General features: G+C 37.0%; 1 protein-coding gene across 3 annotated transcripts in view; it reads right to left on the reverse strand.

Moving 5' to 3' along the window:
- The window catches only part of trpm3 (transient receptor potential cation channel, subfamily M, member 3), a 92,078-nt gene that overhangs the window by 7,782 nt on the left and 60,082 nt on the right, over positions 1-24,214 (reverse strand). Inside the window, exons 8-22 of one of the 3 annotated variants that reach the window (XM_052557412.1) lie at positions 23,889-24,012; positions 15,761-15,833; positions 13,873-13,973; positions 13,483-13,617; positions 12,697-12,747; positions 11,155-11,295; positions 9,785-9,814; positions 8,964-9,256; positions 8,408-8,636; positions 7,280-7,483; positions 4,815-4,955; positions 3,720-3,848; positions 3,096-3,347; positions 2,810-2,984; positions 929-1,021 (exon numbers count right to left, since the gene is read on the reverse strand). In XM_052557412.1, the coding sequence (XP_052413372.1) occupies positions 929-1,021; positions 2,810-2,984; positions 3,096-3,347; positions 3,720-3,848; positions 4,815-4,955; positions 7,280-7,483; positions 8,408-8,636; positions 8,964-9,256; positions 9,785-9,814; positions 11,155-11,295; positions 12,697-12,747; positions 13,483-13,617; positions 13,873-13,973; positions 15,761-15,833; positions 23,889-24,012 (2,171 nt within the window). The remainder of the gene's footprint in view (positions 1-928; positions 1,022-2,809; positions 2,985-3,095; positions 3,348-3,719; positions 3,849-4,814; positions 4,956-7,279; positions 7,484-8,407; positions 8,637-8,963; positions 9,257-9,784; positions 9,815-11,154; positions 11,296-12,696; positions 12,748-13,482; positions 13,618-13,872; positions 13,974-15,760; positions 15,834-23,888; positions 24,013-24,214) is intronic. The other 2 variants (XM_052557411.1, XM_052557410.1) reach the window with 2 other exon arrangements.

The following is a 24,214-nucleotide window of genomic DNA, read 5'->3' on the forward strand; positions in this document are numbered from 1 at the left end:
ATTTAAACATATTCAATGTTTAAAATATATTGACATTGAATGTACAGCAGTCTTTTTGATGGTTGCTTGTAGCGCAGGTTAGAATGTATTGACAATACATCACACGTTTTTTCCAAATGGGATGGTTCAGTTGCTGTAGCTTTCAAGGAGAGGAAAGTCAGTCAGGTTCATATTTATTTACATAATTGTACATTTATTAGTTTCAATATTTAAAATCACACTCAGAAGCCCAAAGTGAGAGAACTGAAGTAACATGGGTTATCTTAAATTCGCAATTATTTTCAATTGAATTTTTTTTTTATTCCAAATTTATTCTGCCAAAAACTCTGACAACTGAACCACGTGAAAAAACTTTCATATTGATGAGAGGAGGCAAATGCATCTTGTTGTTAAAGGATGTATAGTGTGGACATATGAGATGGTCTTTCCAGAAGCACTGAGTATTTGGAGCTTATTTGAGGACACGCAAATGGGCACGGATGCTCATGCTCTATTAGATATGCATAACACGTAATATCAAACCAGTAGGTTTTCCACCGATAAGTTCAGTTTACATTGTGAAATGAGAAGGAAATTACACTGACTCTGAGGTACCACCAGAGTAATGGGACGTCAGTCAGTGCTAGCTGGCTGTGGGAGGTCAATGACGGGGACTTTAGCGTTATCGAAGTTTCCAGTTTCCATGATAGGGTTTTTAAAAAACTGCAATGGGACCTTGACAATTTAGATGGCATAACACCTTGAACATTTGCCCCACCACGGAAACCTGGGCTTTAGCCTTGCAGTGCCGTGCAGGGGTGTCACACACTCAATGACCACCAGGGGGTCGGAGATGAGGTGATGATATGACTGTGAAAGTATAATGGTTCTGTAACTGAGATAAATCTAGCAGAATTTGTATATTGGAAATTGCCTATATGGGATGGACCACTGTTACGCCCAGTTCCTTGAGTGCGAAAGTAATTTTCGACCAGCCAGAGTTTGTCATTCACTTTGTGCTGTAGCTTCCTACTATTCACATCTGAAACAAAGAACGAAAGCGTTATTTCAGCTCTCTTATCTTTGGGCCATCCATCTCTCAACACACACAAACAAATAATCCACAGTATGAAGACAACAAGCAAACACACTACTTAATGAGAAAACAACAAAAAAAGACACACTTAAACTCTACAGCATACACTTCATACACAAGTCCTCAAGACTGATGCACTGCATTACTATGAGTTTACTGATTTATTTCAGGCACAAGATGTAATAATCAGAAATCTGACAAGAGAAAATAACATTACTGCTACGAAACCTGATGGGTCACAGGGTAATATACAAGTCAAACATCTTTATTATTCATATTAAACTAGAAGTAGGTAGAACCATTCATTCTGATCCTAACTGCCACTATAGGCTCACCCTTTGTATGTATCTTTCTGACTGTCATTTGACTCCCTTTCATTCAATCTGATGCATGGTTCAAATCATATTTAACATGTTCAAAAGTTAAGGGTGGATAAGATTTACATATTTTTGAAAGCAATCAATGCATTTTTTTAGCAAGGATGCAGTAAGTGATTGTCAAAAAATTATATTTGAAATAAATGCTACTGTATCGTCAAAGAATAGTGGGCGAAAATGTATCATGGTTTCCACAAAAATATTAAGCATTATTACCAGTGGTTTCAACATTGATAAAAAATGTGTACCGTATTTTTCGGACTATAAGTCGCACCTGAGTATAAGTTGCATGAGTCCAAAAATACGTTATGATGAGGAAAAAAACATATATAAGTTGCACTGGACAATAAGTCGCATTTATTTAGAACCAAGAGAAAACATTACCGTCTACAGCCGCGAGAGGGCGCTCTATGTCTTCAGTGTAGACTACAGGAGCACTGAGCAGCATAAAGCGCCCTCTCGCGGCTGTAGATGGTAATGTTTCTCTTGGTTCATGTCTCTTAGTTCATTTCTCTTGGTCATATTAATTTTAATAAATAAGTTGCACCTGACTATAAGTCGCAGGACCAGCCAAACTATGAAAAAAAGTGTGACTTATATTCCGGAAAATACGGTATGTTTTTTTGTTCACCAAATCAGCATATTAGAATGATTTCTGAAGGTTTATGTGACACTGAAGACTGCAGTAATGGCTGGAAGATTCGTATTTGACATAACATGAATAAATGACATTTTAAAATATACTAAAATAACAATACTGTTTTATGGCATTTTTGACCAGGTAAATATGGCTTTAGTCAGCATAAGAGACATTTTCAAATACTTCACCCACAGAATCAATAAAAACAAAATCAAAAGTTAAGAGTATAGGGTTAAATATGGTTCAGTTAGAGCTCAGTTTAATTCTCAGCCCCGGGCATGAATAAAACAACCAGATTTGATTCTAATATCATTATGCTTTGATATAACATCAAAAATTCTAAAAGGTAAATATCTCATCAAAATCAACTGATAATTTTTTTAAATGATATGTTTTATGTTAGGAGTGTTTTTGTCATTCAGTCTGTTGCTGATTCTTCTCCATCTGCAGTCTTACAATGAACACATGACAATATAAGTGCAGCCATTTACAGAATAGGAGACCATTTCAAAACACACACACACACACAAGCACAACTACCATTCATCATATCTTTGGGAACCTTTATTCTATCAGAGACCAGCTCTCCACATTTGTTTCTAAAAGCTGATCAGTAATGAGACGTGAAACCTGAGGTGTGCTTGAGTGAGAAATCGAGTACACCCAAAATGCCCATGCCTGTACCCAAGGTAAATGTTAGCAATAAGCCAGCCTTACGGTCGATTTGGTCAGCAAACACCTCTCCGTAGATCATCCAGTACGGCATGAAGAAAATGTTGCGTGCCAGCATCCAGGACGGGTCCTCATTGGGATTGAGGATAGCCTGCCGTGCAACGCCGAAACTCATCAGCACCACCAACATGATGATCACAAAATACATCATGTCAATCATCTACGTTCACAGAAAGAAGGTGGAAAGGAAGGGAATAAGACAGATCAAGAGCATTAGAAACCATAAAACATTTAGTAATTACTGAAGCAGCGCTCTATCAGTCTCCCTCACCATCTTCCCGATCATCATGACATATGGACCCAGGTATTTGTTCACTCCAAAGATGTCAAGCAGTCTTATGTACCAATAGATTATATTGACACAGTAAATGACCCTCCCGTAGCTCATCAGGGGCGGGTCTTGCAGGCGAAGCACCATCCCAAAGGAGAAGATGAGGATGGCCATGAGGTCCGTGATGTTCCAGTACTCCTGCAACCATACTTTCACCTTCTGGAGGAGCTTCCCCGGCTCTGACATGAGGATCTGAGAGACAGGAGAACAAGTCAAAGGACAAATGACCTTTTCAAAATGGTTAACCAAAAACAAATAAGTAAAACAATAATGTTCTGGAATATTTTTACAATGTAAAATCACCGTTTTCCTTTTTAACATATTTGAAAATGCAGCTGACAATGGTGATATTTCAAGGTGGATATATTGTGCAAATTAACTTTTCAAAGGGACATACTGTAACTCCACAAAGCGAATTACTGATTTCCACAAGAGGGCAGTAATAGACTGTATATCGTTCACATTTTGGAGTTTCTAACTGAACAGCAGCTGTGTAGTTATATGTCAATTTAAATTATTAGACTTTTCCCACTTTTCAGGGATCGAAGGAAACAATTTTCTCACCTCTCTCATCTTCTCGATACCATTGGTGAAAATGTATGCAATAACAATCCACTCCTGAGGAGAGGGCCACAGGTCCATCTTCACCAGAACAATATAGTTGAAGAGCATCAAGTATCCTACATAAGCCAGCTGTGGGAAGACACAGCATCATGATTAGGGGAAAAGCTCACAGTGAAGAAGTGAAGGAATACATCATCATTCTGACACGGATTAAGTTTTACTTACACCAATGTTAATATACTTTAATTTTAAATACTATTTCTATTTAATTTTCAATGTACTCTACAGTTCAAAAGTTTGAAATCAGTACGTTCTTTTTTCAGTGAATCAGCATATTCAAATGATTTTTTGAAGGACCATGTGACACTGAAGACTAAAGTAATAGCTGCTGCAGATTCAGCTTCACAATCACATTTTAAAATTATATTCAAACAGAAATTATTTTATTTTAATTAAATAATTAATAATTATTCAATTATTTTAAATTGTAAAAATATTTCAAAATATTACTGTTTTTAATGTATTTTTGATCTTTTTTTCTTTTTGGATCAACAAAAAAACATAGCACTGAGTTCTCACCGGTGTCTTAGGGTAATGCTCTTTCCTTCTTTGCAACATTTTTTTTTTTGTGTGAAAATGGTAGAATGATTGACACTCTCACCAGCAGAGAACAGAAATACTGTTCAGTGTAAACACTACAATATTACAGTGTGTGTGTGTGAGAGAGAGAGCAACGAGAGAAAAAAGAGCAAGTAAATAATAAAGATACAGCACACAGAGCAGAATTTTTCATCTTTAGGAGCCTGGAGATTTGTCAGATTCATGACCTATATTTAAAACAGATGAGGCCAAATAAGAAAAAAAAATTGCAGCTGTTTTGATCTCTACTTGCCTGCATTTGAACATTTTTCCCCCTGGACTTGATGCGGAATCTATTGATATTAATGTCTTTGCAAGTGAAAGATTTCAGAGGACATTTCTCTGAAGAATTCATACACAAGGTATTTTGATGTTCGTATAGATTTGATATTCTAAACACACTGAACAATACTGTATGCCCTTTTATACTAAATAAGGGCACAGCTGGGACTTTACCGTGTGAAACCAGAACTTGACGATAGGGGCATTGTAAAACTCGTAAATTTTGCGACCCAATGGAATCAGCCGATGACGGTTCTGAACCTGTTCCACCTGTTTCTTACGCGATGCTTCTGAACTGACATTTCCCAGCATAGCCTGGGAAAAGTAAAGAGGACAGAAAGAGGAGAAAGATAGAAAACGTTACTTTTACACACCATTTACATAGTGTGACTTCTCACCCAGAATTGCATGCAGCTGTTTCAAACACTTCAAAGACATACTTCTGCCGAGGAAGGTGAGATATTCACTATGAACTGGGCATTGATGACTTTGCTGGGAATGGTCGTGTGGAAAAAGAGAAAGAGTGAGAGAGTGTGTGCCAAAGAGAGAGAGGAAGAAAGAAAAGAGGAATGAAAATGCCCAGTGTCATGGGTTATTTGCACACATCCTTAATCCAAGAGTGGGGAGTTTATCCCGTAAATGGAAAAATATGGTGCACTCTTGGACATCATGGCAGAATTGTATTGCAACAACTTTTCTGCTGTCGAAGGTATTTGGTTGAGCTACAGTCTTACAGACTACACATTGTCAATCTAAATGCAATGAAAACAGTTTATTTCACAGCTTATGTTAGGCACATGAAGATCTAATTTTGACACAGGCGTTTCAATGTTGCATCAGAGAAAAATTCTTGCAGTAACAGTGCACTTTCTGGAAGAGCATTCAGATAAATTGCAATACAATTGTTATCTTGTGTTGTAACCTCACATAACCACAGTATATTCATAGTGAAGCGAGGGCTAAAGCTTCAGTTTTCCAAACAGTGTTGTATAAGATCAGGTCAACCCAGTCACGTTTTATGAACTGCAGTCTTACTCAGTTGTTTTGACTCTCGGACTACATTTCTAAACTAGTGTCTTGGGCTGACCTGTTTCTGTAGAGCAGTAGTTCTCAAACTGTAGAGTATTCCAAGTGGTCCACGAGTTGATTGGCTGATTTTGAAATAAACAAGTAAATAAATATGTAACTGACAGAAAGCACCAACACTGAATTAATTGACTTTTTAATAAACTCAAAACAATGAATTACCGTATTTTCCAGACTATAAGTCGCACTTTTTTCATAGTTTGGCTGGTCCTGCGACTTATAGTCAGGTGCAACTTATTTATCAAAATTAATTTGACATGAACCGAGAGAAATGAACTAAGAGACATGAACCAAGAGAAAACATTACCGTCTCCAGTTGCGAGAGGGCGCTCTATGCTGCTCAGTGCTCCTGTAGTCTACACTGAAGACATAGAGCGCCCTCTCGTGGCTGTAGACGGTAATGTTTTCTCTTGGTTCTTGGTTCGAAAATAAATGCGACTTATAGTCCAGTGCGACTTATATATGTTTTTTAACTCATCACAGCATATTTTTGGCCTGATGCGACTTATACTATAAATACGGTACTTTAACTGGCGGTTAAAATTTATCCGTAAAGTTTTGTTGTTGTTGTCGTCTACTAGTTTAATGTTAAACTACTGTTTAGAGGTTTGATAAGATTTTTAAATATGTTTGAATAAAAGTCTTTTATGCCCATCGTAAAAGACAAAATAAATAATTTTGTAAAATTAACTAAATAATATCATATTACGAAATATTTCGTAATATGATGAACATAAAAAAAGTTTGTAATATAGTAGTGCAATCGTTCAGTCTAACTTCTTTGTCAGCAAACACGGCTCATTTGGGCTTATTAGCTAAACATAGCCGTATAGTTAATTTCAACAAAATTATAGATCCGTAAAATTGAAACTAAGATTTCTAGATAAAGGGTAAGAGATAATTTGCACATTAGTTCTTGATCTCCCACATATCTGGGGCTGTTTAAGTGGTCCGCCACCTGAAACAGTTCAAGAGCCACTGCTTTAGAGCAACACTTGATAGTTCACAATGAAAGATTGAACTGCAGTATCCTTGCAGTTTTACTGTGAAACAAAAAAGGCACTTCTGGTTCAACTTAAAAGTGAAGGTTGTCGTCATGGAGATGTCAGATCAAGGCTGCTAACACAATGCAAAACAAGCTTTCGACATGCACAATGGTGTTGTAGATGCGTGAATGATAAAAACACAGGGAGCATTCAGTCACAGTACCGTACTTCAGACGAGACCCTCGCTAAAAGAACAGAAACAGAGAGGAGACAAGGACAGAGGCAGACGGAGACACGCTACAACTCCACAACCACGCGTCTTCGCTTGGACAACGAGGAACGGAAAAAAAGGGTGTAGGGTGGGTAAGTAAAAAAAAAAACGGCAGGGTTTTGTACGGATCGCTAAGAAGAGGAACCACGACAAAATAAAGCCAGAGGCATATTTGAGAGGCCAAATTGGAGGTAGGGCTTTCACAGAGCAGAGCAGATGTGCCTAAATGTGTGAGTGCGTGTGCGTGTGCGTTAAGACTACAAGCTAAGAAACGAGGCTAAGGTGGATGCTCTCACCACGGAGTTGTACTGCGTCTCACAGTAAGATCTTACTGTGAACTCCATGTCGTCCTCCTCTTTGTCCTTAGCTTGTTTCTCAGGTTCATCCACATCCTTCTCCTGCAGGTAGGTGTCCTGATCCTGAGGCATATACGACATCTCGTCCTTATTTTTAAACTCAAGACTCAATATGGAGGGGGGTAGGAGAAGGCCTAAGATAACCTGGGGGACGAAACAAACCAACACAGAGCTTTAGAGAAAAATCCACTGTTATTTTCATTATTTAGTACTCAGTAGACCAGTTCCTGCTGTCACACAATGCTTACTCTTTTTTGATACAATAGCACCTGTGAGACATGAAACACCAATATCACCACTGAGGTCTGAACCAAAGGCAGAAATAATTCATGCAGAAAGCAAGGGAAACGCAAGGAGAAGCACTGCACAGCTTGTTGGGGCCGGCTGCATTTATTTGCTAAAACATACAGTAAAAACAGTAATATTATCACAATTTAAAATGATTGTTTTCTATAATGTTTTATTCCTGTAAAGGCAAAGCCGAATCGTAATCAGCCTTTATTCCTGATTTTCTGAATTCTGTGCTGATTTGATGTTCAAGAAACGTTTCTTATTATTATCCCAGTTGAAATCATTTGATCAGGAGCTGCAACAAGAACAACAATGTACAGCATATTCTTCTTACCAGGTATTGGATGATTTCCGAGAATTTTGATCATGTCAGTTCGTACTGCTTTCATTTAAAACAATGTAGTTTTCAATAGCTTTGTGAATTTTATTTCTGTACATAGCCAGCAAATGTTCCTGTCATTTTGGAGTATTTTGAGTAGGAATGATAATTAGACTACTGATTAAGAAATAATAGAGTGCTGAAACAGCAGTTGCTGGTCTCATAACGATGAAGACTTGGTAAATACAGTACAATTCAAATGGCAGATTCAGCTATGAAAAGACTTACTTTAGCAGACCGTTTCACCATATACTGTATATGCCAAATATATATGTTGAATATGTACCATATATTATGTAAAACAATATGAACCCAGAGTAAGCTCTCTTTAGTAACTGATATTACTGTATGTAAGTCAATGAGACTACAGTCTCAGCCATCTTTCTCTCGAATCTGACCTTTAGGCCAGAGTTCTTGCGCATACGCAGACGTCCCATCCACATGTCGGTGAGAAGCATCTGGCTACAGGTGTGGGCGATGAAGTCCCTGTGCTTGGCAGCCACTGCCAGCTGCAGACAGGTGGCATTACTCCAGTTCTTCAGCTCGTAGGTTAACAGCTTCATGGCCATCTGTTCATCCTGCTTATACGACTGATCGAGCAGCTCAACAGCCAGCTGACCAAACTCCCTTACAGATAAAAAAAAAGAAAAAAAGATGGAATTTCTGTGCCGTAGACACATTTTTATGCACATAAACCCACAAGATTAACTCTACACACACACACACAAAACAGCGTGTTTTAGGTGTAGACGCAGGATATGCTAGTCTCAAACGTCATTACTAAAAGACCATTCACATTAGGCTTTTGTGAATTTTAGAGAAGTCTTTGTGGTCAGTCACTGTGCCTTTGATGGGATGCTAGTCTGGCACATAACAGATGGTCTCCCCAAATCCTCATCTAAATGCTCATCCTTGAGGTAACTAGGTCATCATAACACATCTTTACATTCATACCTTGAGTTTTGATTGAGCTCCTGTGAAATGTCATCGACCATGTCGTTCTCTGACGCTTCGTGGGCCATTGCTTTACAAAGCTTACAAGCCACCAGCGCTTTAGCCATGGCCTCCTCGCCATGCTGCCAGAAAAACAGGGCCATCTTCTGCCGCTTCATCAGCACTGCCCAAACCATCAGCTCATGGAAAGGGAAAGGGAAGTGGTTGATTTCTGGGTCATCCAGGTCAATGTCTACTTCTTCCTCTCGCTTCTTTGTGGTCTTCTGACGTCCTCGTCTAATAGGCATGTCATCCTGTATGATAGAGATTTTTTAAGTTATTTTTTTTCCTATAAAAATAATAACCACCACTGAAAATGTAAATTATAGGCCATTCATCACCCTGGTTTGCGCTTTTCAACAGTATTTATTGAGTAACAGCAACATTATTATTATTTATTTATTAAAATTAAAATTATTGCATTAATCTATCTGCCTATCTACTGTACCTAGTTATTAAATATTATATATACTTATTATTATAAAAATATATTAATATTAAAATAGAAAAATAGGATAATAATGACCTATAATTTATATCCTTATTCTGGTTATTGATAGAAAGAGGACCATTAAACACAAATGTAAAATAATTGTAGGTAGTTATAGTATTTGTGGAAACCTCTGAACATGCAATACAAGGGGCATTTTCATTGTGGACCTTCATTACCTGAATCTAAACCTCTAAATCAAAGGAGAGCTTAAAGAAAGCGTTTCAATGAAACCCAGAGGGGATTTTATTGGAAAGCAGTGGGATACATGAAATTAAGAAATAAACCTCACCTCCATTCCAAGCAGCTTCAGGGCTTTTGGCTACAACACACACAAAAATAACAAGACACGTTAGATTTGATTTATACATTTTCCAAACCATTTCACCATCCTTCTGATGCACATGTAAAAACATGGCATGTTTAATGAGTAGATAGGATTCTTCATGCGATGCAATGATAAATTTAGAGCATCTCTCTGGTGGCACTGCAGATGTCTGATCTATTTTAAGCCTATATGGTGCCATGTGAAGAACTCTGTATGTGCGAATGTGCATGTGAGATAAAATTTACTCACAATATTAAAGTGCACAAATAGATTTATGAATACACAGACTCAGACACACATTGTGTACTAGCAATCTACAAGTACAGATAAAATGCTCCTGTGACATTGGCGTGATGGAGCAGCAATGTTTAATGTCCTCACATCTGAAATCCGCTCTGCAACAGAAGGTTGAGATTTGTGACTTACAGTAGATGTTTGAGCCATCAGAACTGTTTAAAATGTGTGAGAAAATTAGATATCATCCAGGTGTCAGTGGCTTGAGAATCTGTCTTGACTTATGTTTACTGCTGAAGGGCTTCTATATAGAAATATTGCTCTGCACAGAGTATCTAGTTTGTTATTTGCCATCTCTATCTGGAAACTCTTGATGTGAAATATTTTATTCCCTGGTGGGTCATGCTGATTTTTTTTTTTCTTTTAGTATAAAAAAGCCTGTATTGTTTGAATGTATTTGTATTGCATTTAAAAGTGAATGTATATTCCTATGGGACATCACCCAACTACAAAAATGTTTTAATGGCATATTTAAATATTACTTATAAAAAATACAATATTTTCATAATATTCGTAATATTTTGAAAAACTATTAATAGATCTTTTATGATTTTTTTTTTTTTGAGAATAAAGACAATGTTGGAAAAATAAGTAAAAAGTAAAAACTTACTATTACAGTTTTATTCATGGTATACTATGCATTTAATCTCGTAATTTTATGACTACTTTATGACTACAAAATCCTTCTTAAATGTTACGACTATATTGTATTTTTTTTAAGAAAACAGAAATAACGAACAGCATTTTTATAAAGAACATTTTTGTTATGTAAGTATTTAATGTTACTTTTTATCTTTTTCTTGCTAAATATATATATATTTTTTCAAACAAAACAAAATAAGGCAAAACAGAACAAAATAAAACAAAACGTTTCTGACACCAAACTTCGGAAACTGATTTTCAACCTTTCAACCTTTTTGTTCCTGTAGGGGATGGTGCTAAACATGACATCTTTTGTTATTGTAATGTTACAACTTCATTCTTGAAATCCCAGTACTATGCCCTTTTAGAGCTACATGCCATTTAGTTTAATAACATACTCTTTTGGGTCCAAAAAGGTTGTGATAGAGGGTCCGAAATCTCTTTCTGGTGTAATTGCAGCGATAGGCTCCGCCCATGAGGTATTCCATTACCAATCCGATGTCAATCAGGCTGATGCGGTAGTCAGGGGGCAGGTTACCCTGAAGACAAGAAGGTTACTTATGGCAATACTGTATCTGTTCAACAGTTCTGGCTATGAAAAGACAAACAAATGTTAATATCAGAAACAACCCATACGCTCAACTACATACACACCCATACATTCTCACTCCACAAACACACCAATATATTGCTAGAAGGAATCAAGACAATTGAAGAAGATTTTCTGATTCACCTTGAGGTAGATCCAACTGAACCCTGGATATTCTTGCTTGGAAAGAACACACAAGGTCAGTGAGACAGAATCACATTCAAGGGACAAACATCCCACTGAGACCAAGCAAGTCTAGAATCAGGGTTTGGTGCCATATTGAACTGATCGTAAAAAAACAATGAGCCTCTCTACAAAAATAAAGAGTTGGAGCGTAGGAGAGAGAAAGGAGAAGAATGGAGTCCAATAATAGGCAGGACAAAGAAAGAGCGGGGGGAAGTGATAAGGAGCGATGCCTCAGTTGCTAATTTAATGATTTGACACATCTTTACGTTCATACCGATATTAGCCAGCTTTTCTAATTAGAGAATCCTTATCAGGGTGTTGAAATTTTGATTGTAAGACTTAAGAACAAGAAGAGAACATGAAGACCTAACATTCCTCCTTTCATTAGATCTATGGGCCAAATCCCTTTTAGCAAAAGTACATCCCACATCCTGCCTTCAGACTATGATAACTAGACTCTGCTCTGGTTCTGTAATCACCAAAGCAAAGCGACCACAGATCTTCTAAGCTGGGCTAATTACTTCAACCTCAGCAAATGCCACAAAATGCTTTAACTGGCTGATCAGAATCACAGGTGAAGCTGCATTTCATTTGTGCAAGAAACGCTGTGATAGAATCAGTTGATGCAACACCCATTTTATGTTATACATCATGTTAATCTTTAGGGACACAGAGAAGGTTTCTGCCTTCAAAGTACAAAAAAAGTATTTTTTGGACAAAGAGAAGACTAGATGAAAAACCTCACAGTCATGCAGTTCATGCACAAAAGTCACTATATAAAGACTGTGAAAATCACCAGAGTGCAAAAAGAAGGCAACCGTTTGCCCCATTATCCCTTGAAAATGCACTTAGAAATAGTAATTAAGAAAAATGAACAACACACGAGCACCCTAAGAAGCAACAAACCCATTGTTCTGACTGTTTTTTAATCTGAAAATCACTGAAACGAGCAAGAGAGGACACAGACAGAAAAAGCAACTAATTGGCCAAATCTCTGTCGGGCTAAGAAGCAAGAAAGACACCTTTGCTAAATGTGCAACAGAAATCTAAGACTAATCTACCACCTACACTCACATTCTGACATCCACTCACACATGCATACAGACACACACACACACGCACACACACACACATACACTCCGCTGCATGCACAGTGAGTTCTTACCTTTTTCACATCTCTGACAAGGTGGAACAAGGTGTTGGATGGACCATGCCTCTATTTAAGGCACACATAAACAAATATAACCTTTAACAATCAGTTAAATCTAACCACAAATAGTACTTGAAAAACAAATAAGAACATGTGTTGTTGTTACCTAAAAGTGTCTGTTTAATTAAAGGGGTGTGTAAATGTAAGCCTTTATGAAGCTAAATCTACCTGCTATCAACCTGCTATCAATTTAATACTATCCATGTAGTATTAAATGTTAAACGCTATATTTTTGGTCTTAAACCACTAAATATTCTTTTTGCACTATAGGTCATTACACACACACACACACACACACACACACACACACACATATATATATATATATATATATATATATATATATATATATATATATATATATATATATATATATATATATAAATACATACACATACATGCATTTTACCATTAAAGATACAGTAATATAATGAAATATTATCACAATTTAAAATAACTATTTTTTCTATTTCAATCTATTTTGTAAAAGTTTTATTTATTCCCATAATTGCAAAGTTGCATTACTGCAGTCCCACATGTGTATGATGTGCTATTTTTATGTTTTATTATCAGTGAAAACAGTAGTGCTGCAAAATATTTTTTGTGGAAACTGTTATTATTATTATTATTATTTACCTCGATGAATAAAACTTTTTTTTTTTTTTTTTTTTTACTTTTGAACGTTAGTATATAAACAGTATGGTGAAGTTTTAAAATCTCTTTCAAATCTGATTACATTACCGTATTATAGAGCTCTTCAAGTCTGGACAGCGTCAGGAAGCGGTGCATGCTCACTCCATTCTCAATCAACAGCTTCACAAAGTCCACTCTGTCCAGCACCAGTGCGTCCAGCATAGACTGCTCTAGAGAGCCCACCTTACCACACACAAACAAAGCTTACAGGTCCAGAACCCACACCAACGGCACACAATAAAACAGATATACAGGTGCACAGCAATGAATCAGTTTCATGAACTTTAATCTGCTCAGATCAGCATCATTAGCATCTACTGTGTTTAATTAGTGACAGAGTTACACAGAAGTGCTTCTCATCTCCTCTGTAATCAATATCTCAGTATCTATAGTATATCTAAATGAGTTACAGAGTTGGAGTGTGTGGATATTGCCTACAGGCCACTGCTGTCCATAAATGAAGATCTGGCTTCGAGCGATGTCAACTCTGTTCCAGGCCAAAGCCAGGCTCAGCTGATCTGGAGCTGATGCATTGGCCCCTAGACAGGCAAGCAAAAGGGCACAGAATTAAGGTTAGTTCATTTGCTTTAACAAAACCATCTTTAAAAGCCCTGGGGAAAATGTTAATGAGAGCATACAGTATACAATGATGGATGCATTGTGGTGTGTAACCAAATGCCTATTAACCATTTCTAATCTGACATTCTGATGTCTTCAAAATCACTTGCATGATTTAACCCCCTTAACTCCTATTGACTGACTAGCGCCTCTCACAACGGAGAATCCTAAGGAATCCCCAGCTCTCACATCATTACAATGCATAGCGTTATGCCTGTTTAAAAAGCTGATTATAAAGATAAATCATAGAGGAAAGCACTCTCCAGGGTCTCTGGCTCTTTGCTCCGCTCCTGCTTCAAGCTAATAAACCTTCCCCCTGAGCAGCAGGACATTTGTCTTTACTTACTCTGGCCTGGAGCTTCTACATTTACTTTTATGAGGGTAATCTTTCCAGACACAGTCTATTAAATAGACACCTCCTTGGGTTGTGTAGGTGTCGCCATGTATTAAACCATATTTGCATAATCTCAGTTAAGTGCTCGAAAATATCCTGCCCCACTCCGTTTATGGGCTGTTAAACCTAAAATACGGACATGGAGGTCTGTAATACTCGGAAATGGCCATGTGGGGCACCTTGCGCTTTGAAGTTCATGATGTATTTAGTAACTATATTAATGCCAGATGAAATAAGTCCTCAGCAACAGGAAGGCACTATATCAGCAAAGATTGGTCACATAATTATGTATAATTAAGTCTCTGAGGATGAGCTTTAATTGCTGTTTTCTGTTGCTTTGAACTCTAGCAGAGGTTAGCTTTATGTTCCTGCTTTGATTTCACACTACATCATAATAAATCATGGCATTTTCTGTATTTGTCAGATATTCACAAGTGTGTTCAATTAAAAAAAATGTATAAGACTGAGCTAGTGATAAAAGCGTGATATAATATTCCATGATTCCGGTCATTAGCATTTCATATACTCTCTAAATTAGCAATCAAATGATTCCCTTAGTTGCTATAAAGACATTTAAGATAGCAACAAGCATGCATTATAAAGTACATGCAAGCATTATGGTAATATAAATACGGCCTAAATGAATCAAAAATACAATACAAATAACAGTTTTTTTTTTTTTACTATATACCAACTGATATACATCCCTTATACATTCATTTAGGAAAAAGAAGAGAGCTACTGTAGGAACTGCAAGAGTAAATCATTCTTTAGATGCGCTGCACAGTACTATGAATTATGCAAAAGCCATGCTGCTGGCTTTCAGAGCAACTCATGGAGCTCTTGAAGAAAAGGCTTCACTGGAATCCCATCTTTTGATATAGATTTAAAAGTGGGTCTTTAGAAGCACCGCCAGTAGAGCTTGCACTTTACTCACTCCTTTCAGTGTTAAATGTAATGTTAACCTGACAATTGCAGGCACTAAAAAGTTGGTGGGCAGTAAAATGGAAGTTAGTGTGTGATCCAATCGATTTATGAAAGATATCATTATAAGTAAGATGGGGAATAGTTCTTTTAGTTTTATGAATGTTTTGACAGACAGAGCCTTCTGTGACTCACTTGAGAACTCACATAAAGATGTTTGAGATAGCCCTTGTCATTATTTTACAATATTTAAACCACTATTTATTTTTTCCCCCACAAAAAATCTGATTAATATTAAATAATATCCCCACTGCAGACCCCCTGTTGAAAACCCTGATTTAAACCAAGTTCATAGATACAAATGAGTATCCACAAATGTAGAAATATTACCTTTCAGAAGTGCTGTTAGAATGGCCAGATCAATGTCCTGGTGTCCCTCTGATCCCATCCGAAACACTGTTATCTGAGGAAGAGAGATATTGCATTATTGCTGGCATCACATGTTCGTCACAACTGTTTGAGTATGATAACGTGATAAAAGAGAGAGAGAAAAAAACTTTTGACAAGAGCAAAGAGAAATGACAAGAATAGAGCTAGATGGATTTACAGAAATACACTGCAAGCACCGCCATAACCGGAATTGCAGTTTTGTAATCACTGCAATGTCACATACGAAGGGCACCTTGCAGCACCATATGCATCGTGCGTGTTCAGAATTCCAGAACATGTAGCGTACAGGCCATTAATCTATCGCATGTCATTTGAACAATCCAGCTTTCTTTCAGTAGCCATTTTCCATCTGTGTCTGGTATGGACTAATGAACTTATGTGTGGAAGTGGGAGGATTGGTTCAGCCTAATGTCAATGGTGTTTTCATTTTCATCCCCTCAAGCCACCATGAAATGATGGCACATTTAGGGTGTGTGCGAGCTTGAGGAGGGGTGGCAGCGGAATAAAGAATCGGAGCACTTCAGCGAGCTTAAATATCAGAACATATAATCCTTCAAAATGTTGTATAGTTGAGAACTTATGCATAGAAGTAATGGTGCTATGCTTAGGTCTTGCGTGGTGAGGTTCTGTGTGCACTATGAAATCTTTTTGCTGCTGAAATTGAAAAGTAAATGTAACATAATTGTATCGAACAAGCACTTCATCTCCTCTACAAAGAGTACGGTGACGGCCAATTACTGAAGAGACAGTTATTGATGATCCTGTGACTATGGAGGTCACCCAACTGTGTGTGTGTGTGTGTGATTGAGGCATGTGTGATATTGACCTTTACAATATGTCCCTGTACAGTATATATTTCAATTGAACCCTTACTGTTATAACCCTTATTGTTAATAGTTTTTATAATAAATGAAATACATTTTCTTTTTGAATGTGTGTGTGTAAACTCCAAACAATCAACCGTAGTTCATCCACTAAATAAATAAACACAATTAAAAAGTTTCATGTTTCCATACAATGAAAGTCAATGGGGTCCGAAACAACAAAGTACCCCATTGAAAAAAAATTAGTAACAATAAAGCCAAAAAGGTTAAAAGAGGATAAAAGTGAGGTTTGAAAAGACATGAGGTTGAACAGAACTGTTCCAAACATTGAAAGTCATTGGGTTTAAAAACAACACTGTACCCCATTGAATAAAATAAATAAATAAATCATGACAAAAAAATAAAATAAAAGTAAAGGTAAATAAATCATGACATAATTCACTTTTTGGGATGATCAATGCGTTTAAATTCAACACACATCACTCAAACACAGCAGGAGAGAGAATCAGACACTGTTAGTTATTCAAATTTTTAAATCCATATTGAGCACAACAGCTGACATATGGGACATGTCTGTGATTTATGAGCATGAAGTAGCTGAATAGGACAAGTCAATAATGTATATTTAAATAATCTCTGTGTGCCTCAGAGGACATTTTAACAACTTAAGCACCCATTCGCTGCTGAAACTGGTATTCCTCTACTAATATTGAGCTGTATTTGAAAGGTGGGTCATATTCTGCAGACATTACAACGATCTTGAAATCCACCTTGGCCAGGCTGTTATGTTTCAAATCAACCTCCATTTCATCTGAGTGCCAAAATGACTTTCGCCCCACTGCATTTACTCCAGTTATTGTGTGATTTTAGTGTTTTGAGAGACTGGGCATCACAAACATTAAGACCACCTTTCTACAATGGACCTCTAAGAACACACTTGCAAGCACAACATGCTCCATGGATGATGGGATTGCATTTGTCATCCTTATTGCACTTTGTTACCTAGACAAACTTGCTGCAGTTAAACTAAGCAAACAGCTCTGTCCTCCTAGACATCAGGAGCAACAGCCTTGAGGCAGTAAAGATCCACAGTTATTCGTAATACCACGAGTGTATCACCAAATATCACAGCCATCATTAAGTCTGCATTCAGCGCCCCTGTTGAGGGGCTCATTAGCATCATTAATGGAGAGACAGCCTAGAGAAGAGGTGAGACAGCTTGCAACCTTGTGCTGGAACAACAACCTCTCTATTAATGCTAGTAAAAAAGAGATGATTGTTTACTTCAGATGGTCCAGAGCAGTTCATTACTCACAGCGCATCAACAACGTGGCGGTGGAGATAACAGGAGCCTTGGGTTAATGGGTGTTCGCCATCACCAACAAATTGTTATTGGCCCTGAACACCTCTTCTTTGTTGAAAACAACACAACGTCACCTCAACGTCCTAAAGGGGTGTTCACAATGACACTGATTAAATCGCTGGAGGTCACGGCGTCTTTTTGGTTGCTAATAGGATTTCTTCTTAGTGGCAACTGTAAGACGTGGCGGATGACGACTTTATTTCCATTGGTAAATCACACAACGTGTTCGAGGCTAAATCAAGGCAAATGCTTCTCACAATCGTAAAAGTTTTATTTTTGAAGTAAGCCTCGATTAGTGATTAATTTATTATAAGTGAAAAGATGTTCTATTCGAAAACACAGTCAAATGATCTAGATCAATGTGTAAATGAAACAACGGTGTGTTTCAGGTCGAATACACTTCTTTTAATATCTGAACAGATTTTTAAACACTAGGAACCGTACACTTGAAGACTTTATATATCTTTATATATGATAATTATTCACTAATCAAACGAGTGAGGAACTGACAATTCGGTATACTACATATTTCACTGTTGTTTCCTAAAAGGAGCTGTTTATTTTTATCTACTGCCAAGGGATGTGCTAAAAATTCTTACTTTGATAGCAATTTAACTTTGATGGTCTGAAGCTAAAAAAAATTCAATACATCTGTGTCTGTGCCCAAAATAAACAACATGATTTTCTGCCAAAAATGCCCAAAATCTGCAGACTGGCTCTGACCTTTGGCATCAACTGAAAATAGTGTATTCCTTTCTTAAATCAGTGCTCTTATTGATGAAAAACAAGTCTATATGCAAATGAAATTTGGAAAAAATACCTCTGGGTACCAGTAGCATGTATTGGCAAGTCAACCTTTTTTTTTTTTAACTGTAATATTGGATAATTTCAATAAAATTGTGTTTAAAACTATCAAAATATAGAACTTCATTTGACTTGCATTAGAAAAGACCAAGAGCTCATCTTAGAAATTCCATTCCAGGTAGGACTAGTTCAGTAAAAAAAAAATGTAGGTGGGGGAATAACAAAAACCTTCAGCCGAAAAATTATGAATCAGGTTGTTTTGTCGCTGTATACAAAAACTTTAAGTAATATTAAAAGGATATGTTCTGTTTTAAATACAAGTACTGTATATGTATTGGCATTATATTTATTAGCAGCAATGTCACATTAATATAGAGAATAACACCAACAGTTTGCAAACGCTAAGGCAAAATGTGATTATTTTATACTATATCAGTTTAGTTCTTGTTGATTGAAGGGTTTAAAATGGAACTGTGTGGGTCTTATATAAATGATTCAATGATTTTATACATGTACACACGTTTTTCCTTGAGTTGAAAATATTTTCTGTGGTATCAACAATATTCTGTCGATAGAATTGTAAATATATTCCAGAATATTCCTTTAAGATCTCCCCATCCCCATCCCAGGTGCATCAAACAAAGCATAGGCTACTGACCTGCTGCATAAGTGTCTGTTATGGCAAATCACCTCAGTCCGAAAAAACCCCTGCAGTGAGTAGTAAAAAATAGCCCTGTCCATCACATAAGCTTGTCTTCCTGCTGTTAAAGGTCTTCTCTACATTGAGAAGTGTGAAATTATGGCCCGCGGGAGCTTCAGGGGAAAAAAAGCTACGGAGTTTCTCTCCTGTTATGCACTACATTTACATTTACAGAGATTAAAAAAGAGAGCCTTTTCCCATGTGGCATCAAACCTTCCTGGAAATGTTCAGGTCACACTCAGTTCAAGTCAATACTAAACCTCATCTAAATATCTGCTTTGATACTTCAGTAACCCCCGTTCTATTAATCAGTCAAAACATCTGCAAGGAATGGTTTTTAATGAAAATCCAATTGAAATATGATTCATCTGCGTAAAATTGATGGAAGCAATGAATTTGAATGTTAAGGATGAGATGGTGTGTACTGTTGGTCTGTATTTAATGCTCATTGGAGAGCAGGCGAATGCTGTTCACGCTGTATGGTGGATTTCTTCATGCATCAGTGACCCAGACCCATGGGCAAACATTCATCTTCATTTATAAGGGGCGAAATATCCTTCCTCGCCCTCCCTCCACTCCACTCGCCCAGTGCTTTCACATCATGTTAGATCCTACTGCATCGCACTACTCACTGTTCCTCACATCAGCCGGGGGTTCCTCTGTCTGTCAGATGTCCATCCACTTGTTCACCCATATAGTCACTGACGTGTTCGACATCTATCAACATCAGCTGAGAAATATATAATACCCTGAAACAGCACTCTACTTTCTTTCAAACTGTGAAAAATAATTACTGTTGTCAAGCAAGTTTCCCAAAATAGTGCTTCCTTTGGTTATTGGGATGCTAAAACCAAACAGAAAAATCAACCAATGAAAGGCTTACCTGCAGCTGATTATCGCGCGGTTCTCTGAAATACTTGGTTCTGATAGGTCAAAAGCACAAGCCAGCAGTTCGATATTTTCCAAATCTAAATATTTCAGTTATATAACCCCCCCCCCCAAAAAAAAAACCTCTCGCTTCATGACTTAAATGATGTCACCTTAAGATGACTTTAGTAGTAATATTTGTTAATTGAATAGATTGTAGATTTTTTATTTAGTGTATACAAAATTCTAAAAAAGAATTCCAACTCAAATCAATATTGCATTTTCACGTACTTATTAGTGAGTCGCTAATCATTGTGGCACGACAAACCATTTCAACATAACAGAAGGCCCTTACATAGCTATGAGAACATATTTTGACATAAAAAACTTTTTACACACCTCAGCAAGAGGTAAAACAGTGAGGTTTCCTAGAAGTGGTTATTGAAATGCTTTTGTTGGAGGGAAAACTAGCAGTGCTAACTCTTCTCTGAGCCATCGGAAACACGAGAAACAAGGAAGATGCTCAAGGAAAACAGAATGAGAGCAATAAATAGACAGAAAGGCTGTCAGTCTGATTAATTGAACCATCCCTCCCTTGGTTGGAGGAACAAAGACATCCACAGTAGGAAAGAGATTAAGAATGGAGTTCAGTCCTGAATAAGAGATGGAATGCCTACTGCAGAGAAGAGCAAAAGACTGACATAATGCTTCTTTTATGTGTCAAGTGCCAATTAATCTCAAACAGGACAGAAATACTGAATTCCTAAAAGGAACCTAATCTAATCTAATACAGCTGTAATAAATTGTAGTTTGCCAAATCTGGGGAGGTGTAGTCAGGTCATGTACTGAGAGGCAGGGGGTTATGGAAGCCTGTCCTGTTGGGTTCAGGTTAAACATCTGCTCAGGTGCTTCAAAGGAAAAGAGATGAATGAAGACACCTCCCTACAGGTCTCATTACCCTGCTCGTGATTCACCACAGAACAAGAGCTCGTCCGAGCGGAACCATTATTCGCTTATTCTTATATCTCGGCACTTCTTTATTTTTCTTACCTCACATTTTTTGTTTTGGTTTGTTTTACTAATTAGGAGCCAAATTACCAAGGTTCAGTTTCTGTTAATAATATTTAAATGCTGTTGAGAAAATATTTGTTATGACAAGAGGATGAGCAATTTTCCCTACTTCAAGAAAGTGTTTATATATTATAATATTTCTAAAATCTATTAACTTAACTTATGGGGCACGTCTTCAACTTGAGAATGTAAAAGCTATCCCACAACTAATATACTCCTCAAGACATGTTGCACCCAAATGCATTTCTCATCAAATATTGTCAAGCATTTGTCAATAGGATACATTAATGAGCCACAAAAAAAGTCAAGTTAACACTAACATCAAATTTATCCATCAAACTGGAAATGGAAAATCAAGTCAGCTGCATTGCATTATGGGACATAGCATTTCAATCTGTAAACTGCTGTATAATGCACATTTTGGCAAATCTAGTAAGCACTATGCATAAGAAGTATATCTACTGTGCACAATAAACATGCAGTACTAGAAATATAATCATACACAATTATGAAGATAGCAACAAAACTCAGGTATCTGATGCATTTTATATAATACAGTATTTTTTAAGTTTACTGTCTTCAAATAAAACGGCTAATATATGTTCATATAATATACGCACATTCACTCAACCTTACTAATTCACAGTTGTAAATTTTAAGCATTTGTTCCAATCATCAAGCATGGAAATTCTCCCACTGGCTTGTCCTTAGAGGAAAATACAGCAACAGAGAGCAAAAGAGGAGATCAAGCGCTGAGCTCAACAATGATGAATGCGAGATGAGTGCTGTGGACTAAAGATGTCTAGCTCCCAAACACAAATTCTGCACTCATCTACCAACACATCAGACACCCCACTGAGCATAAACATACATATTTGTGTGAATCAGTGACAGATTATGATGTACACTCTCAGAAGAAAGTTGCAGCTCTGGTACAAAGCTATCAATGGGGCAGTGCCTTAAGCGCAAAAGCTTTGTATCTTATTTACCCCTAAATTGTACATTCTAACACATAAAAAGGCACGTATTAGTACAATTAAAGTACATATCACTATCTGAAGTGTAGAACTTTTGAGATGGTACCGCTCCATTTTTGCTGAGAGTATGTATGTTTATTGGTATATTCACACTGGTTCAATGCAAAATCTTCAGACTGTGCTGAGACAAATTACCTATTTTATGTAACTTTTTTTTATTTGCTTCCCTTTTAGATTTAACTGCAACTCCAAGGCTTTGTGATCTCACTTCTGAGTCATCAATAAAACATGCTCAAGTGGGTGGCATGTAAACTCAAGCCAATGTGCTGTACTCAAAACCAAGTTCTCACCTTCAACAAAAAAGTTTGCATCTTAACACAATTGCATTGAAGTCAATCCAGCATATAAATACACAGGCTTAAGTAAATGCTCATATGGTGTGTGGGTACAGAGATTCATATCTAAGTTTGAGAAGGTCAACGTAATAATGAGGATTAACACATCTCATACTTCACAATGGAAATGCATGCATAACACTGAAAAACAGTTATACAATCAGTTTATTAAAAAATAAAACATATGATGTGCACATACACAAAAGTACACATGCACAGACATTGAGTGAAACCAGTACAGTGACTAAAAGAAGAACGAAAGCATTCATGATAAAAGAACAAACACAAAAATCACTTTGAGGATGTATGATTTAATGACGGGAAAAAAAACAATATCTGAATATACACACACAACATTGAAATGTAATTTCAATTACACTGACATACAATGACAAGTAGAAAAACATTCTGCATGCAAATCATGGCTCTACGAGCCTATATAGATTCTACTCGATAGAGTTGAAAAATATTAAAGCATGCTGAGATTCTCCTGGTAACACATAAGTTGATTGTTAAAACTCTTTATTGAGTTATTTCAGGACCAACAGGAGAAGGATAAATGTGAACTGAGAGCTTTTAGATGAGCTAACTGGAAAGTGCACTCTAATTTAAAAGTCATACAGATTATGGTGGCGTCAATCTGGTGAATAATTCAACAGAAGAATAGGGGATTCAAAATTTTTGCTGATAATATCTATGTAAGAATAGTTTTACATTCTGTGCATCAGGAAGATGAAGAAAGTGTATGTGTGTGAGAAGCTGATGTGAAGAGATGGTGTCAGGGCCTGAGGAAATGTACTTCATGTGGGCTGCAGAGGTAGTGACATTTATCAGCCCCGAGCTGAAGGGGCCACTTTACACGCATCTCTGACTGTCCGTTAGAATAACGGCATGCTGACATGGAGAGGAATTGTACAGCAGAAAAATCTCTTGGCTTTATCGTGGGTTCACCCTCTTACAAGGAACTCTTAAATACGGCAAAAAGGCTCTAGAGGAATGTCTTTAAATCTGTCAGATCAGGGAGGTTTAATCATTACGACTTTCACAGTCACACTCTACACACTCACCAGTTCTTTCTTCTTCATGCACTCCATCAGGATGATGAAGAGATGCTGGGCCTGCGTCCGGCTGTATGTAAACGTCTTCTGAATGGTGACTAGTAGCTGGTCTCTCAAAGATTCATTTATGATTCTAACATGTAGTCAGAGAGAAAGATTAGACTGGGATATCACAGCAAATCATTTGTGCGATGAAAACATTTCAACAGAGCACAACAGCAGGTCTACAGAAGGAAAAATCCCATTCATTTTCTCCATACAAACAGCTTTTTAATGACAACATTCAAATCACAATTAGAACAAAATCACAAAAGACCCACCATAGCTCACGTTGA

Source organism: Carassius gibelio, chromosome B5 (genome assembly GCF_023724105.1).
Source record: "Carassius gibelio isolate Cgi1373 ecotype wild population from Czech Republic chromosome B5, carGib1.2-hapl.c, whole genome shotgun sequence".
NCBI lineage: Eukaryota > Metazoa > Chordata > Actinopteri > Cypriniformes > Cyprinidae > Carassius > Carassius gibelio.